Source organism: Eschrichtius robustus, chromosome 20 (genome assembly GCF_028021215.1).
Source record: "Eschrichtius robustus isolate mEscRob2 chromosome 20, mEscRob2.pri, whole genome shotgun sequence".
NCBI classification, from domain to species: domain Eukaryota; kingdom Metazoa; phylum Chordata; class Mammalia; order Artiodactyla; family Eschrichtiidae; genus Eschrichtius; species Eschrichtius robustus.
Window position 1 is genome coordinate 65,316,519 of NC_090843.1, and position 17,386 is coordinate 65,333,904.

The following is a 17,386-nucleotide window of genomic DNA, read 5'->3' on the forward strand; positions in this document are numbered from 1 at the left end:
AGGGGAGGTCAGCGCCCACAGGCCTGCCCCAGAGCCGCTCTCAGGAAGGGCAGACGGCCAGAGGAAGGCCGGGAAGCAAGCATACCTGGTGCCAGGAAGGGGTTGAGGGACTGTGCCGGCGGGGCTGGTCTGGTCACCAGCGAGTCCAGGTTCACCAGGGCCGCGTTGGGGCCCAGGAAGGACTCGGGGGTTTTCCGGGTGCCGCTGGGCTTGCTTGAGGCCACGGTCGGGGGCTGGGACTCAAAGGGGTCGGGGCTGGTAGTTCCACTGTTCTGGGCCGGCGGAGAGGCCGCCTTGGCTGCAAGACAAGGACACACACGGGCTGGTGAGCCTGGAGGGCTCATCCAACCCCGAAGCGTCCAGAGCAAACCCCGATGTCCCCGGATGCCGACTCGCCGGGGACGCGCGCGGCTGCCCAGGGAATGGGGCGTTCGTTGCAGTGCCGCTTCCGACAGCCCCAACCTGGAGCCACGGTCAGCCACAGGGCAGGGCACGCACAACCAGACCTGAGTCCAGGGACGGAAGGCGCGAAGAGGAAGGAGCAGGGACAGAACAGTGCAGCACGATCTCCACAAATATTAAGATGGCATTTTGGGTTGGTGGCTACACGTGAGTAGTTCACATTTTTTAAAATGTTTTCATTTTCTAAATTTTCTACAGTGAACATGAATTGCTTGACAGCAAGAAGAAAGCAAATGACTTTTAAAAATTCAGCCAACAGAGGGTGTGCTGAGGCAGGCCGGCGGGAATGTGGTGGCTCTGCTAGGGTGTGAGATGGTGATGGGGACACGGGTCCCGAAGAACCGGCGATTCTGCACTCAGCAGCCCCACGCCCAGGAACCCAGCCTCGGGAAATAATGCAAAGTGTGAGCAGGGGTTTAAGCACAGAGATGTTCACTACAGCATTATTTACTTTAGCACAACTTGAAATCAACCTAAAATGCCCTCCCCAAAATTAACGATTAAATATTGGGTTGGCCAAAAAGTTCAGGTTTTTCTGTAACATCTTACGGAACCCAGTAACTTGTCGCTGAGCCCTACAAAGAGATACTACAAAGCTGTTTCTAAAGAATTTGTAATGTTGCAAGAAAATGTTCTCAATCCACTTTTCCATAAAAGTGGTGGGGGCGGGATTCGACTCTCTCCGGCAAGTACGAGCTCAACAACAAAGGCTGTCCGTAAGAGCTCAGAAAAAGTGCTGGGAGGGAGCACAGTGGCCACGTGCAGATGGAAGAAATACAGATGATTTTCATTGTCTTCCATAAACTTTCCCACACTTTCTACAATGGGAACACCTCCAGAATTGGCGTAAATACTTCACAGGCCCAGGGAAGGGTGCTTAGGCTTCTCCCTGAGGGGTGGGGAGCGGGCAAGGACAGTTATGCTGTACCTTGGCCTGTGGAAGAGACACACGGAATCTTGTTGCTTTTTTAATGCGGCAAAAGAAACCCCGGGAAGCAGCAGCTCTAAGTTGCTTCTGGGCCCCTGGAGCTGAGAGGGCCCGGGGGGGTGGTGAGGGGTGCCAGGCTGCTCCTACCTTAGGCCAGCCCAGCCCGGCCTGCTGGGGGAGGCGGCAGTGGGAAACTGGGAGCAGGGAAGCCGGGAGAGGAGAGAGAAAGGAGAAAAGCTGCTCGGTGCAGCTGGGAGGGGTGGCCCCCGAGGAAGGCAGGCACCACCTGGCTCTGTCCCCTGCCCCACAGGGCTGTGGGAAGAGGGCATCCAGCCCCCTCCCTCTGCCCCCCGGGGCCCAGTCTCTCTCCCCCCACCTGACCCTGACCCCTCCCAGCCCAGGGGCACTCGGGGAGGAGCAGGGTCTTCTGCAGAGCGTGCACGTGCGTGCGTCGGAGATGCCTGCCCACACAGAGAGCCGGGTGGTCTGGAAAAGGGGGCGCCTTTGGGGAGCCGGGAAGAGGAAGGCGAGTGGAGACGGGGCAGGGCCGCACTGGGCCGGCCGGGGAGCCAGGGCAGTGGGCTTCCGCCAGCGGCCACAGGGCCCAGGGCGCGAGGCCGAGGAACAGAGGTGGCTGGAGGAGAGGAGAGGGTGACAGAAAGCTCGAGGGCATTCCTGCCACCGCCGCCCCGTGAATCCCTGAGTCAGACCCCCGGCTCCCAGGTCAGACACGTGCACATGCGTGGAGGCGCCAGGTCCCTGACTACGATGCCCGCAGCGACGGGGCTGGTCAGGGGCACAGGACGGCCCGGAATCCACCACCACCACCACCGCTACGTACCTGCTTTTTCTGAAGTTCGGAGGTTGTCAAATTCAGAAAAGTCATCTTTAATTGTACCATTCAAATTACTGAAGAGATCAAAAGCCCCTGGGGAGAGAGTGGCAGTGACTGTGCGGTGTCCCCACTTCTCTGCCTTGTGCTTCCCCATGGGGGGGGGCCAGAGGTGGGCTGGCGTCCGTAGCCCCCACGGGGGAGAACTCGGAGAGTCGGGGGGCAGCGGGGGTGTGGGGTCCCCGGGTGGGCAAGGAGGGCACCGGGAGGGGCCTCCCCACGCAGAGCAGGGCTTTCGGCTGCCCCTGCCCCGCCTCCCCCTCCCCAAACCGAAGCCGAGGGGCCGGGGGTGGGGGGGGGGGCGCTCACCAGAGGGGGACGCGGGCTTGGCGGCCGACGCTGCGGCCCAGGGGTCAGCGGCTTTCCCGGCACTGGGGGCTGGCTGCTGCGGGGCGGCCCAGGGGTCGGAGCCCCTGGGGACGGAGTGTGTGCCGGCTCCGGTGGGCACCCCCCATGGGTCGACAGAGGTGGCTGGCTTGGCACCTGTGGGAAGGCGGGGTCGGCTCAGAGATGCTCCCAGAAAGGGCTGGGCAGCCGGGGTGAGAGGGAGAGGACCCGGGGCCACAGGAGCACCCTGGGGGGAGCGCCCGGGGAAGGGAGCGTGGAGCCCCCACGGCCTCTGCCTCGGCAGAGCTTGCCCGGCAGCGTCCTCCCTGCCTGCACGCAGCAGACGCGCGGTGCCTAACGGAGAGGCAGCAAACAAACACCTGTGCGCTCACACATCCACCCCTAAAGGATGGGACAGACTCCAGTGCCCGGGCCTGTGCCGGGTGGGGAGTGGGTCGTGCATGCACCCCTGCATCCGTCCGTTTGCACAGAGCACCCACCCACCCGCTCCCCCTGCGGAGCACCTCAGACAAGCACTACGTGGCCCCCGCGCCCCACCCCAATCGTCCACACCTCCCTCCACGAGCTCCCGTTTCGCCACGGAGGGGGCGAGGGGGCGAGCGGTGCCGGGCCCCTGAGCCACGTGCTACCAGACGCACCATCGGCGTGCTCTCGGGGGGCGGCTGTGTTCACGCAGAGGTTTATCCGGGAGACTGAGCTGTGTTGGCGTGCAGCTGAAACGTGCTGTTTACTGCTGTCTACTACTTTATCCTGTGACAAGAAGGCACGGCTGGTGTAGCTGTCGCCGTGCTGCACACGCGGCCCTTCACCGCAGACACGGGCGTCCGCTCGCTCCTTCCCAGGCCCCTCACGCCTCCTCTCCCACCAGGGGCCTGGTCCCCTCTCTACCCGCCTCCCTTGGGTTTTTTGTTTTCATTGATTTGACGGGTTCCTTCCACGTCTGGGTGCTGATTCCCTTCCTTGAGTTACAAACACCTTCTCCTAACTTGTGGCCTTTCCCTTCACTCTCCTCATGGAATCTTTTGATGAACAGAGAACTTCTCGCTTGGACGGAGTAGAACGCAGCAGGATTTCCCTCTAATTTGTGCTTTTTGGGACATGCAGGAACTCCACCTCCACACGCCCTCGCATGTGGCCTGGATAATACTTTTTACTTTATCCTTTATTTCCATAAGGGATTTATACAACTTTAGGGACCGGCATATTTTTAAAACTTCAGTTTCTAGTTACTTATTACCATGCAGAGAAACAATTTAATTTCGTATACTAATTTTTGTATTCAGCAATCTTGCTAAACTCTTAATCCTAATCATTGAAATTCATCCTATTTATTTTTTTCTTTTTTAACATCTTTATTGGAGTATAATTGCTTTACACTGTTGTGTTAGTTGCATCCTATTTATTCTTACAGTAATTCTAATAACTCTTAATTCCAATCACCTCATTTGCAGAAATTCTTTGGGAGTCTATGTACACGGTCACATCCCTTGAAAACGATGACAGCTTAGTTCTTCCAAGTCCCTCATTTTCCCGTCTCGCTAGGCTGGCCGGGACCACCCGCCCCAACGCAGAGCAGGGGAACGGACTGCGTCCACATCTTGCTCTTAAAACGTTTACCATTAAATGGCACCATTTACCATAATAGGCTTTTTTCCTTTCAGAAGCTCTTTATCAGGTTATGGAAGTTCCCCCTTATTCCAAGTTTGCTAAGACTTCTGCAATAAAGAGCTGGTGAATTTTGTCAACCTGTTTCTGCCTCTACTAGGATGATCACATGATTTTTCTCTTTGGGCCTGTTAATATGGTACATGAATGCATTTCCTAGTGATTTGGTCCTGGCAAACAATGTTTTTCATGATGTACTGTATCATTTTTATATTTTTCTCATTCTGGTTTTGCAGTTGCTTCTTTGCTTAGGGTTTTTGCACCTATATTCCTAAGTGGGCCTGGCCCGACATGTTCATTCTCACACTGTGCATCTTCTGTCTGGTTTTGGTGTTAAGGTTACGCTAGCCCATAAAACGAGTAGGAATACTCCCTTTTCCCACCCCCGAAGGAGTTTGTATAAAGTGGAGTTGTTTCTTTCTTTTTTGTTTTTAATATTTATTTACTTATTTTGGCTGTGCCGGGTCTTAGTTACGGCACGTGGGATCTTCGTTGCAGCACGCCGCATCTTTTAGTCGCGGCACGCGGGATCTAGTTCCCTGACCAGGGATCAAAGCCGGGCCCCCTGCGTTGGGAGTGCGGAGTCCTAACCGCTGGACCACCAGGGGAGTCCCCGGAGTTGTTTCTTGAATGGCGTGAGAACTTCCAGCAAAGCCCTCTGGGTGATTTAGGGGGCGAGAGGGAGGTGAGTGACTTACTCGGTTCCTTCAGTGATTATAGGACTATCCCTATTTACAGGTGTCCTACTGTTCTTCCGCCAGCTTTGCTGAGTCTTCTTTTTTAGTTTATCCATGTTATCTAAGTTCTCAGCTCTGTCAGCACAGAGTTGATCAAGCACCTCTTACTCTACGTGGAACCTCGGCAGGACCTGCTCCTACACTGTTTGGCCTTTCCTCTTTATTGTTCAGAACTACTCTTGCCAGAGATTTCTCTATTGTATTACTCTTTTCAATGACCAACCTCTGTGTTTGTGGATGTTATTCCGTCTGTGTTCTAACTTGCTAGCTTCTGTCCTCCTCACTGTTCCGTCCCTTCCACTTGACTTGGGTGCGGCACCATCCGAGCCTCAGCACCTCAACAACCTTGTGCCTTTCTTCTGGACTAATGCAAACATTTAAAGCTCTAAATTTTCCTCTTACTATCACTTCCGTTGTCCTATGTATTCTGATATTCTGAAAATATCTACATTATTATTTGGTTCTAAATATTTCTGTCACTGTAATTTCTTATTTGACTCAAGAATGTAGAAGTGTTTTTAAAATGTCAGGTGTATGGAGTTTTCTACCTATCTTTTTGCTACCGACTTTAAACTTGAGTGTACTGTGGTCAGAAGGTGCATTCTATGTGATCCAATTTTCTGACGCGGCAGAGGCTTTTTGCCTAGCACGCAATCGATGCTTTGCGTCGATTTGCATAAGCCTGTGAATCACGCTGCTCCAGCTTTCTTATATTCTTATCACTTTAAACAACTTCTCCCGCCTGGTTTCGTATTCCCGATATTCTCCATTCCTTCCTGAGATCTGAGTTTCCGTCCGGTTGTCTTCCCTGTCAGCTGGAAGAGCTTCCCTTGGCAGTTTTTGTGGGGCTGGAAATGGTACCCTTTCACCTTCATTCCTGAAGGATACCTTTACCGGATGCAGGATTCTGGTGGGTGAGGGTTTCGGTGGTTTCTCTGTCTCACCGTCGTTCTCAGGAGAAGGATGTCCTCCCGGTGGGCCCTGAGGACGTCATCCCACCGCCCCGACGTTCTCGTCACTGCTGGGACTCGGCCGCCGGCCTGACTGCTGTTCTTCTCTGCTCCCGGGGCGTCCTCTCTGATGTCCTCTCCCTTTGCTGTTCCCAGTCTCCTGACTGCACGTCTGGGTGTGGGTTTCTCTGATTACCCTGTGTAGGGCTCACTAGGCTCCCCAGCTCTGAGAGGAAGCCCCTCGCCACAATTCTTGAAAGCCCGCTGTCACCATCTTTTCAAACATTACTTTCCTGGAACTCCAAAAAGCTGTGTCCGCACTCTGCCTGCACGCGCCCCCAACTCCTCCGGAGCACTCTCCAGAAAGCTCCGTGGCTACTCGTTTGCCAGGGGTCTCCCTGAACAGCGAGCTCCTGGGGGCACCAGACGGGGTGAGAAGACTGGGCACTGCTCCCTGACCCCCGTGGACTCAGCGCCCGGGGCCCGGCCGTGAAAGGGGCTCCTTGGCTTTGAAGAAGACGCAGCGCCGCCGGCCGGCCCCCCCCAGGCTTGCCACGGCGACCACGACGGACGAGCCAGGGCAGCCTCCCACCTGCAAGCTTCATTCCCGCCAGCCCCTGGAGACTCACGCCTGTCACCCACCGGCGGCCGGCCAGCTCTGGTGTGGACTTGGGGCTTCTCCAGCTGCCGCCTCCAAGCCCACAACCCTCCTGAGGCTTCCAGAAGCTCCTCCGCCCTTTCACTCCCGTCCGCCCAGCGTCTCACGCAGAACAACCTCCCCCGGGACTGACCCCACTCTCCCAGGCCCACTATGGCCAGCGGGACACCTGGTCCCGGCTGGAGTCACACAGCCGGGGTGCGCCCTTGCTCTGCCCGCAGCACAGCACCTCGGGGGCCTTGGTTTCCCGTCTCAACTGGAGGGAGCTGCCGGGGTGGACGCTGCGTCAGGGAGGGCACCGGACTGCAGGTTAGAAGAGCTGGGACGTGTCTGCAGAGCCGCCGAGACGCAACGGAGAGGACGCAGGATGGGGAGGTCGCAGAGGACCCGGACCCGGTGCCAGGCTGCTTCCGGCTCCCGTGGGGCCTCGACCTCGCCCGCTCAGCAGCGCCCACGAGGACCGAGGGCTCACGGTCCCCCACCCTGCAGCCCCCTCACCCTCTCTTCACGCAGCCCGGAGCCCCGCACAGGCACCTGCTCACGGGGGCTGTGCTCACGCCGCTCTCCCGGGCCTCAGAGAGGACCTGACACACGAAGGTGCTGGCAACTGATGGGGCCTGAGGGACCCACAGAGTCTCAGGGCTGCGGGGGCCCCGCGGTCACCCCGACTCCCGCCATGGGCACCGTCGACGCTGGAGAGCACTTCTGGAAGGTTCCGGTAAATGTCTGATTCGGGTGTAGAAACACACAGCTAGAGCCGCCCCGACTCTGCACAGCCCACGCAGAGAGTCTGCAAACGCCTCTGATTCAGAGGGATTCACTCACCATGCAGCTCAGGGGGCACCAGGCCAGCGGTTCTCAGCTGTGGCCCTTGGGAATCCCCTGGGGGTGTGAGTAGACTACTGACCCCCGCACACACAGATGCCAGGGAGGGCCTGGGCATTCGCATTTTTAGAGGCTCCCCGAGCGGCTAGGATGGGCAGCAGCTGCGGGAGAAGCACCCAGCTCCTGGGCCGCTCGGATCACAGGCTGGATGGACAGACGGACGTCTGGTGGGGCCGGACCCTGCCACAGACAGGCGGCCCCCGGCACCACCTCGCCCCTCTGAGCATCGTCTGGCCCGCACGGCCCAGGCCCAGGCCCTGCCCTGCAAGAGAAACACGGCCCCGGCGACTGTACCTAGCACGCGGGTCACGGGCAGCCGGCGACCACGGGGAAGGAGGGGTCCTGAGGACGGGGTGACCCCGTCTCCCCGAGCAGGACACCCGAGCCGTGTTTTCAAGCACAGCCAGGCGTTCACTAGCCAAACAGCAGGACACAGCATCACGTGAGGAGCCGGCATTTAAGGGGGTCCAGGCTGCCCTGTCAGGCAGAGGCCGTCTTGGAACTCCTTGGCCTCCCACCACCCCGGGCCACGGGCACTGCCCTCCTGACCGCACGTGGGACACGATGGACCCCGCTGTGCTCCGCCCACCACAGCCCCGGCAGGCCCGGCCGGGCCACACACCCGACAAATAGGCGCTTGTTGAGTGACCAAGAGGAGGGGAGGCAAGGACCGAGGGCCCATTCACAGGGAACGTGCCCGGCTCCCCCCGCCCGGCTCCCCCCGAGCCCCACGAGCAGTCTCCATGGGACAGGGAAGCAGTCACATGGCGGGTCATGGAGTGAGCCGGGGCGGGGGCTGAGCCGGCCAAGGCCGTCGGAATCACAGGCCGTGAGCCCTGCTGTCCCAGGTGGCTGCTTTGTGTCTGGCAGGTGCAGGAAGTGCCCCGCTGACCTGGCAGGCGCCGCTCTCCCTCCTCCCAGCCCCCAGCATCTCCTCCCGAGGCCCCTTGGCACAAGCTGGTAAAGGCAGGGCTCGCTACCAAGGGTGGCTTTCACAACAGCGCTTCTTTCATCCAGAGGGCGCATCCAACAGTGCTGGGGAAGAGACTCTGATCTTTCTAGCTGTCTCGGGGTGGTGGGGTGGTCCCCAAACACACACTGGCAGATTCTACCACAGACTAAGCAGTAAACCCGACACTGTCTCACTCCGGAGCGGCGTCTCGGAAGAAGGAAGCAAGTTCACAGTCACCACGGTCCAGTGAGCTTGGGAGCGGGGCTGAGGCCGCGTCCTGCAGCGCTGCTGAGGGCAGAGCGCTAGCACTGCCCACGGGAGCCGACGTCTAGAGCTTCGACTGACGCCTGGAAAGGCTCCCCGTGTACGGAAGAAAGAAATGTCTACACGCACCCACGATGTGACCCCAACCACGTGAAAACACACGGGCCCAGGGGACGCAGGCAGCAGACAAGCTAACATTTTGACACGAGTTCTCGCTCCCTGTTGCAGTCTAAGGGGACTTTTCCTGGACACGAGCGGCCACAGAAGGCCTTAGCGGCAGTCCAGGATGGCGTGACGACTCCAGGACTGGGGGCCGTGAGCACTGAGCCTGCCCCTCGCTTGCTGTGTGACCTCAGCGGAATGAACAGCCTCTCTGGGCTTTGATGCTCTGTTTTCCCCAAGTCACTGGTAAAAATGCCAAGTGCATCAGAACCAAGGAGACGGCCCTGGGTTGGGCAAGTAGCAAAAGATGGCAAAGTGGCAGTCCATGAACCAACCACACGTGGCCACTGCAGGTGCATTTTGATTAGCTCCAACCATGATCTTAAGTTTTAAAATTCACTGTCAACATTTAAAAATCTGATTTCAAAATTTCAGGTTTCAACCTTCTCTTACTGCTCAATGGTTATACAAAATGTGGTATGTCTATAAAATGGAATATTATTCGGCCATTAAAAAGGAATGAAGTAGGGACGTGTGCTATCACGTGGACGAACTCTGAAAACATGTTAATTGGGAGTCACAAGGGCCACGTGTCGTGTGATCCCGTGACATAGGAAACACCGGGACAGGCAACTCCAGAGACAGGAAGCAGACTGTTGGTGGGGGAGGGGCAACGGGGAGTGACTGCCTAATGGGAAGGGGTTTCCTTCTGGGGTGATGGAAAGTCCTGGATCAGTACTGATAACCGCATGCTATCGTGAAGGGCTACGAACCACTGAACTATCCACTTGAAAATGAGTAAGATGGTGAATTTTATGTCGCGTAAGTTTTATCTTGATTAAAAAAAATTTAGAAGAGCAGAACCACGTGGGCAGAATTCCCACGTGATGTTCAGCTGCCTCTGGGCACCAGCCGCCTCTCCCCAGCTGCTGGCTTCCGCTGCCTGCAGGTTTGAGAACCCCAACCACTGGAGGTGGTCCTGCCCCACCCGCAGGAGACCCCCCAGCTCCCTGCGAGGGTCAGGTGCCTGGTCAGTCAGGACACCCAGCGCCAGGGCCCAGGCCTGTCTACCAGCCGATGGGAGGGCTGGGCAAACTTGCTGGTTGAAAAAATATGTATTCCCTCTCTCCTGACCAGATAGTACTTGCCCCTGGTAAATAAGTCAAACAGTTAAAGAAAAAAAAAAGGTAGAGAGGGAAAAGTCTGTCTCTCTCCCACCACTGCGATCCCCAAACCCCTCCCCAAAGCAGCCACCGACTGGACTCAGTGCTCCTCAAGCTCGCTGGCCTCACCCAGCTCCTGGAGGGACCACGCTCTCCCCCGGGCACTGAGGAGGCCGCCCGTCTGCTTACTGACCCCATACGACTTAGAAAGGGATGGAGAGTCTCTCCTGAAGAACACCCCACCCGTAACTTTACACAAGAACTGTTTTCAGATTTAAAAAAAGTCCGAGCCGCTGCCTGGAAGGGCCCATGTCCCCATGGGCAGAGCTGAGGGGCGTTTCCAGCAGACCTGCCTCGTGTGGCCACGCGTGCTCCCGGGGGGCACGGCACACAGGCGGGGCTGCTGCGGCCTCCGGTGAGCGACAGCTCTGGGACACTGGCCTGGGTCTGCCCCAAGGCACAGAGGGCTCCCACCAAAGCGGGTGTGGGGCTCTCTGCCCAGCCCTGAGGCCAACAGCATCCCCCAAGGACAAGTCCAGGGACACCCACCTGGCCCTCCCCTTCCCCACCCCCACCCCTGCTGCCTGTTTCACACCGGCAGGGCCCGAGCCCTGGGCCCACTACAGCACCGCATGGCCTCACGCCTGTCACGAGCCGAGCCTTCTGCGGGAACACCCACGCCTCCTCGGGGCCCGGCCACTCCTGCTCCTCCTTGAAGCCTCCTCCAAGACGCACGCCTCACGCCCGCTGGACTCCTGCCCCAGGATGGACGCAAAGACGGCCCCCGGGGCCCTGCCCACATAGCACTGCTACTAGGCTGGCGGCCTGACTCGCCCACACCTGCCAGGGCCTGGAGGGCAGGGCCATTACCTGCTCCTGTCTGGGTCCCCGCACGGCAGGACAGAGCCTGGCATTCGGTGCACTTTGGCAAACGTCCAGGGAACCGAGCCGAATACAAAAGATGGTTCTGGTTTGGGGAAACAGAGGCCCCAAGAGACACGAACAAACTGGCACAAAATATACATTCGAGGTTGCAAGACAGAAAGCCCACGGATCAGCCATGGGCAGCAGGGTTGATGGAGCACCCGGGGGGCCTCCCAGAGCGGCAGGCTCGGTGGGAAACCATCCCAAAGCCTGCAGGCCAAGCCCTGTGCCCAGTGATCCAGAAGCCCATGTGCCCAAGATCTCAGCCCAAATTAAACAGAGGGCGCCACACTCCTGTCTGAATCACCTATCACAAGTTCACCTTACATTTGGCATTAAACAGAACTTTAAGATATCCACTTAGCCTCGTAAACTGATTTGCTATTGCTTAAATGACGGGTAAGAAGAATTACAGTAAACGTGTCCCCTTTTCACTAGCGATCACTTAAGCAACGCTGTAATTTCTGGCTAATTACAGCACGGTGATTTAGACGTTTCATGCTGTGTATTACAGTTTCTTAACCTGAGGTGCAATTCTGAGGCTGAGAGAGTTGACGCGTGTCCCAGAGGAGGGACAAGCCCTCTCCGAGGCGTGTGGGCAGCGGACAAGAAATCTCCCAAAGCAGAAAACCACTCACAACAGGACAAAGCGGAGCCCTGAACCGCAGTCCTCAGGGGGGGCGCTGCGGGGGGCTGCGGAGGTCTGGACACCCACCCCCACCACCCAGACCCACTCCCACCACTGCCAGGTGAGAGGGAGCCGTGCGCCCTGCAGCCGCTCCCCCGTCCAGCAGGCGGGCAGGGGAGACGTACGAGGGAGGTCTTTACCGAACGACGGCCAGGGGTCCGAAGTGCTGCCGGGGGCTGCCAGAGCACCCCAGGGGTTGGTCTGGCTGGCTGAAGTGGAAGGGCCCCAGGGCTCCGCCTTCGGGGCAGCAGGGCCCGCACTGGGCAGGGCGTCCATCAGGTCCAACAGCGTGGTCTGCTGCGGGTGGGAGCCATGCTGTTGAGACGAGGACTGAAGAAAGAGGACAGGTTTACCCTGCTGCCCTCGCGGCCAATGTCCGCCCGTGCCCCTCCCAGTGCAGAGGCCTTCTGGGGGGCCCAGAGGACCCGGGACTGCGCTGCCCCACATCACCGCTTCCCAGTAAGGACCAGGCTCCACCCACACCGGCTATTTGCCGCGTGCCAAGTGCCCGCCGTCTGTCGACAGGTCCTCGGGGCTTCCCAGGAGAACAGGGGTTTTGCCTCCCAACGAGACGCGGTCCCCCGACCCGCCCGGCCCCCCAGCTGCCCGCGTCATCCAGGGCTCTCTCCCGGGGCCCGCCTCACCCTCCTGCTCCCACAGCCAGCCCGGCTGCCCTCAGGGACCCCGCAGCAGTGGAACAGGGAGGCCACTGGAGCCCTGGCTCTGCGGGAGGGTCTGTCTCCTGACGGGATGACGAGGTTGTCAGGGGCAGAGCCACGTCCAGTTCACCTTTAGGTCCCGGGTAGGAAGCCCGGTACAGAGTAAGGAGGACGCCGGCTTACCCTGGGCCAGGAAACTGTCCCAAAGCACTTGACACTTAGCAGCTTACAGAGCAGCGGCCGGAGCTGCGCGGGGTGGGGGTCGGGGGGGACGTCACCGTGCTCAGCTGCCGGGGGACGGAACTGAGGCGGGGTCAGGGGAGGGCCCAGCCCCTCGGGCGGGTGTGTGTGTCACCCGCCCTCTCCTCACTGCCGCTGGCTGTGACAGCCGCTGGGGGTTGGGCTCAGGAGGGTCTCACACACTGACTTGCCCCCCACGCCCGGCCCGTGAAGCACTCACCTCTTTTTTTCTTGGAACTTTAACTGTGTCTCTGCGGCTTTCTTCCAAGGCCATCTGCAACCTGAGGTCATCTCCCCGCCTGAGGCGCTCTTCCTGTAGAGGACAATGGACCCTGAAGCTGGTGGTCACGGCAACAGCATCGCCACGAGCCAGGTCCTCCTGGCCAGAGCCGGAAGCCAAAGCCGTGTCGCACGTCACTTCAAAGGAGGGTCCGGGGACGAGGTGCACATCGAGCCTCTCCCACCCCAAGGTGCGCCCGGGGGGGGGGGGGGGCCCCCACCCGGATGGGGGAAGGGAAATACTTGTAAAATACTTTTTCTCAAAATGAAAATGACTTCAAAATTCTTTCTAATTATAGAAGCAATATGTCTCCTTATAAAACAGAAACAACCCACAAAGGGATTAGAAAGAAGACAGAAATCACAGGTCATTCCACCCTGCCCGCACTGTGTGTGCTTCCAGAAAATGAGTGCGTGTTTATATTTTATGATTTCTAACAGAAATGATTCGTTATACTTAATTTATATTTATTCAAGGCACAGTCAGCATATATAAGAAGACTGGGCTGACCTGGCTTTTTTATACAATATAATGATTAAATATAAGTAAACACACTCACTGCGTCTTCTTTACCATAAGACAGGAGTGAGGAACTACAAGGGGCTGGCCCGTCCATCTGCCCCATTTTCCCCGTGAGTGCTCTGCACCTCCCGTCGATGGCAGGCCGCACGTCCTGAGTGGACAGAGGGGCCCTGCCGGGAGCTGGCCGCTACACGGACCTCTGGGATATTCCAGTCACCGCGGGACCCACACCTGCCTCTTCCATCCGACCCCCCACTGTCTCTCAACAGCACTGCCAAGCGAGAGGGGCCGCGGGCCTCGCTGCACTCCTTCGCCTTTTTTAACCAAAGGGCAGCAAGTCCGGCCTGAAAGCGGCAGCCAAGGGCCGACCCCTTTGAAGCCTGCTCCTTTCCCTTCTTCTCCATCTTTTTTGTAAAAACCTGTGTTTTTTAAAAATTTATTATTTATCTATTCATTCATTCATTTATTTGGACGCTCTGCGCAGCATGCATGTGGGATCTACTTCCCTGACCAGGGATCAAACCCGGGCCCCCTGCACGGGGAGCGTGGGGTCCTAACCACTGGACCATCAGGGAAGACCCTCTCCTTCTCCATCTTAACGTAGCGTGTGCTTATAAAAGAAAAACTGCACACATGCCCATCTCTGAATGTCAGACTCTCATCTCCTGGGCATTTCCTCCCAGCCTCTGTCTCATCCTTTTCTGGGTCCAGATGCTCTCGACCCACCGTGCAGATCATGGTCCGCACTCGGCGCTGAGGGGCTGTGGACACTTGGCTTGGAGCCCAGCCAAGCAGGCGGGAGCGTTTCCAGGAAGCACGTCTGACCGACGCGTCCCCAGGACCAACTAGCGAGAGCCCTTCCTCCGTGTGAGTGTGCCCGGGCCCCTCCCCACGGGGGCGCGCGCATCCCTGCTGGCACCCACCTGCTCGGCCACCTCTCTGCTCATGGCCAGCGCCAGCTGCAGCTGCAGCTCCTCTTCCCCGCTCGTTTGCGGCCGCGCCTGCTCCAGCTCCGAGGACACCCGTGGGGAGGTGGCTGCGGGGGAGGCAAAGTCAGCGTGAAGGACCAGCGCTCCCTGGCCAGCCGCCCGCTCCCGTCTCGCACCCACAGGGCCACCCTGGCCGGGAGAGGGGGCTCTGCGAATACGCTGCGGGCACAGCCAAGGAACGTCACAACTACGCCAGCCACGCAGCGCTCGCCAGGACAAACGCCCTGGGCGGCCAGTTCGGGCCTCTCGGGGGTCAGAGCCTGTCTCCACTGCACGGCTTCAAGGAGGGGGGCTGAGTTTTTACAACATCGAGAGCACCGTTCTTGAAAAGCTGGGTCAAAGATCATTCAAAGAAGTACAAGGCACCCCCCTCGCATGTGTAAGAATCTCACTGTATCTCCCGGTCCTAAAGACATGGAAAATGAAGACCAAACATTTCTGCAGTAACCCTGAAAATTTTTGTTTTTTAAGCAAAACTGCATGTTGACTTGAAAAAAAAAAACCATACATAGCCATTGTTTGCTGAAGTACTTAGCTAGTTTAAACATCTGAAGCAGCACCTGCTCTGATGAAGCAGCTCTGATGAAGGGATGAGATGTGAATTCCCAGCTGATTCCCAAAGAAAGGGGTCTTTGCACAACCCCACTGTGGCCAGACTGGGCCCCCCACGCGGAAAACGCTGGGCTTTCGCACCATCACGCTTCCTGTGTCAGGGAGCCTGGGCGCCCGCAGAAACCAGACGTGAAGCTTCGTGAGCAACAGCCCAAGAGCGCGCCACCCCTGCCCGCCGCCCCCCAGGAGAGGAACTCTGAGCGCGAGGCCTGCCACCCGGAGAGGTGTGGAGCCACCGCCTTGGATGCCTCTGCCCTGTCCTCCCTCTGGGCCTCTGTGCCAGCCGCTCCTCCCCAGTTGTCCAGCTCGGCTTCCCTGGCTGGTCCTCCGGGGCCGGCCTCCCGCCAGGGCTGGGTCAGCACTCCCACTCTCCCAGCACCCCAATTCTGCAGTTTGGTGGGTCACGTCAGAAGGTGCTCCTAGGGACGGGCCCAGGCTCGTCTTCCCACCATCACGTCCACCCGCAAAGTCTGACAAAGCAGCTGGCAAACACCCACCACGTGGATAAATGGACAGATGGATGGACAGGCAGATGGAGGGTCCCACTGCACGGCCGAGGGGTAGTTGTTAAAGATGCTCTGACTGTATATGCGTCTGCCCCCTTCTTCCATTACATCCCTTCCAGCAAACCCAGACCCTAGCACTCACGCAAATGCTGCCTCTGCCTACATCTCCAACCTAAGCTTGCCTCCTAGGATCTGCCTCTTTGGGAGAAAGTAAACGGTGGGGGATGATGCCTGATACTGAGGTTTCTAGATGGCTGGGCTCTGGCTACAGTGAGTAAAACGGGAGAAGAGGCGAGATGCAGTTAGGGTCCTGGAAAAACCCACAGAAGAACGGGCGAGGCTGCAGGGGCAGTGCAGGGTCGGGGCTGTAACTGGCATCACTCTGTCCTACAGTTTAGGAAAGACACGTAAAACACACGGCAGTGAGACTTCATCTGGCACAATCATGTGGCCTGAAGCACGGTGTGCTCACTGTGATTTACTGTCAACCAAGAGAAACATTGAAAAAAAAAAAAAAAAAAAAAAAAGCCAGCAACCAATTGCCTCATGTCTACTCTAAGCTAGTGAACAGGTCAAACAGCAAAATGCTGCAGTTATCCAAAAAAAAAACACAAACATATTCTTCTAAATAAAATCAAGTCAAATCCCAGCCTAGTGCATCGCCCCAATTATATTTTCCAAAGCATTTCTTTAGAAATAAAGCTAGATGGTAACAGAACGTCCTCAAATCTACCTTAATAATTTGATTTCTTAACAATACACCAAAACAAAAGCGCATTTTTGGTTGGTGTGTTTCCACACTTCACCTCTGCCCGTCACAGGCGGCAGCTCTGGCCTCCTCGTGCTCTAGAAGCAACATCACCACCCAGACCGGTGGGAACAAAGGAAGCTGGCCAGTCGTGGCGGACAGTGTGGGGGGACTCCTGTGACGCACGTGGCTCTCCCGTCCAGGTCACAGCCACTCAGGCCGCCCGTTCGCAGCCTCCTTCCTGCTAAGAGTCTCTGAGGCTGCTTCACAAAACCCTCAGCGTAGAGCAAGCACGGCACATCTGACACCCTTCGTTCACTCCCAGATGGGAACCAGGAGTGAAGAAAGGGGAAGACCTCAGACCCCATCCCACACCCCAAAAAGCCCCCTGAACAGAGAGCCCCATCTTGGCAGGGAAAGCTGAACCCGGCCTAACCTGGCGGGACCGGGAGGAACGGGCCGGGCTCTGCGCAGGGCCTGCCGGAGACCTGAGGCCTCCCTGCCCTCCAAGCCTCTCAGCACAGCTGCGAGGCCGGCCCAGCTTCAAATGCAAACGTGCACGTCTGCACCCCACAGCTGACGCTGCTGGGATAGCGTGTGGCCGGCACACACGGAAACAGCTCACCACATCAGTATGGAAATTAGACAAAGGGTATTCCCCTGAACGCTGCGGTTTGCATAGGAGGAGGCACGGCTCTCGGTCACGGGAGGCACGGCTCTCGGTCACGCAGACGGAAGAATTCACAGCCACCAGCCCAAAGCATCAGCTGAGCTGCACACGGCGGTCTCAGCTGCGAGGGAGGCGTCCGGCGGAGACGTTCCCGCCTTAGTGACAGCATCTCGTCCCCACAAAGGGCCTCTTGTGCCCGAGGACAGAGGTGGTGGTGAGACGGGCCTGAATGGGCCCTTCTGACCCCCAGAGCCTGGCCCTCGCCCCACTCTGACGATCTGAGGGTCTGAGGGTCCACAACTCACGGGGACAGTGGAAGAAGCGGGGGTTCAAGGGGCCGGCCGCTCTCGGGTCTCAGGCTGCTTTCTGACCCAGCACCCTCTCGAGGGAAGACCGGCACCATGCGCACAAGCAAACCACTCCACGAGCAAGCGTGTCACCACCCTTCTCCTGCAGCTGAGACGGGCCCGCGGGGAGGAGCA

General features: G+C 58.1%; 1 protein-coding gene across 3 annotated transcripts in view; it reads right to left on the minus strand.

The window, feature by feature from the left end:
• Positions 1–17,386, minus strand: part of EPN2 (epsin 2) — a 67,282-nt gene that overhangs the window by 4,474 nt on the left and 45,422 nt on the right. For 2 of the 3 annotated variants that reach the window (XM_068529502.1, XM_068529503.1), the window contains exons 3-8: positions 14,303–14,415; positions 12,798–12,890; positions 11,804–12,008; positions 2,592–2,765; positions 2,232–2,318; positions 86–298 (exon numbers count right to left, since the gene is read on the minus strand). In XM_068529502.1, coding sequence (XP_068385603.1) covers positions 86–298; positions 2,232–2,318; positions 2,592–2,765; positions 11,804–12,008; positions 12,798–12,890; positions 14,303–14,415 — 885 coding nt within the window. The remainder of the gene's footprint in view (positions 1–85; positions 299–2,231; positions 2,319–2,591; positions 2,766–11,803; positions 12,009–12,797; positions 12,891–14,302; positions 14,416–17,386) is intronic. The other variant, XM_068529504.1, reaches the window with a different exon arrangement.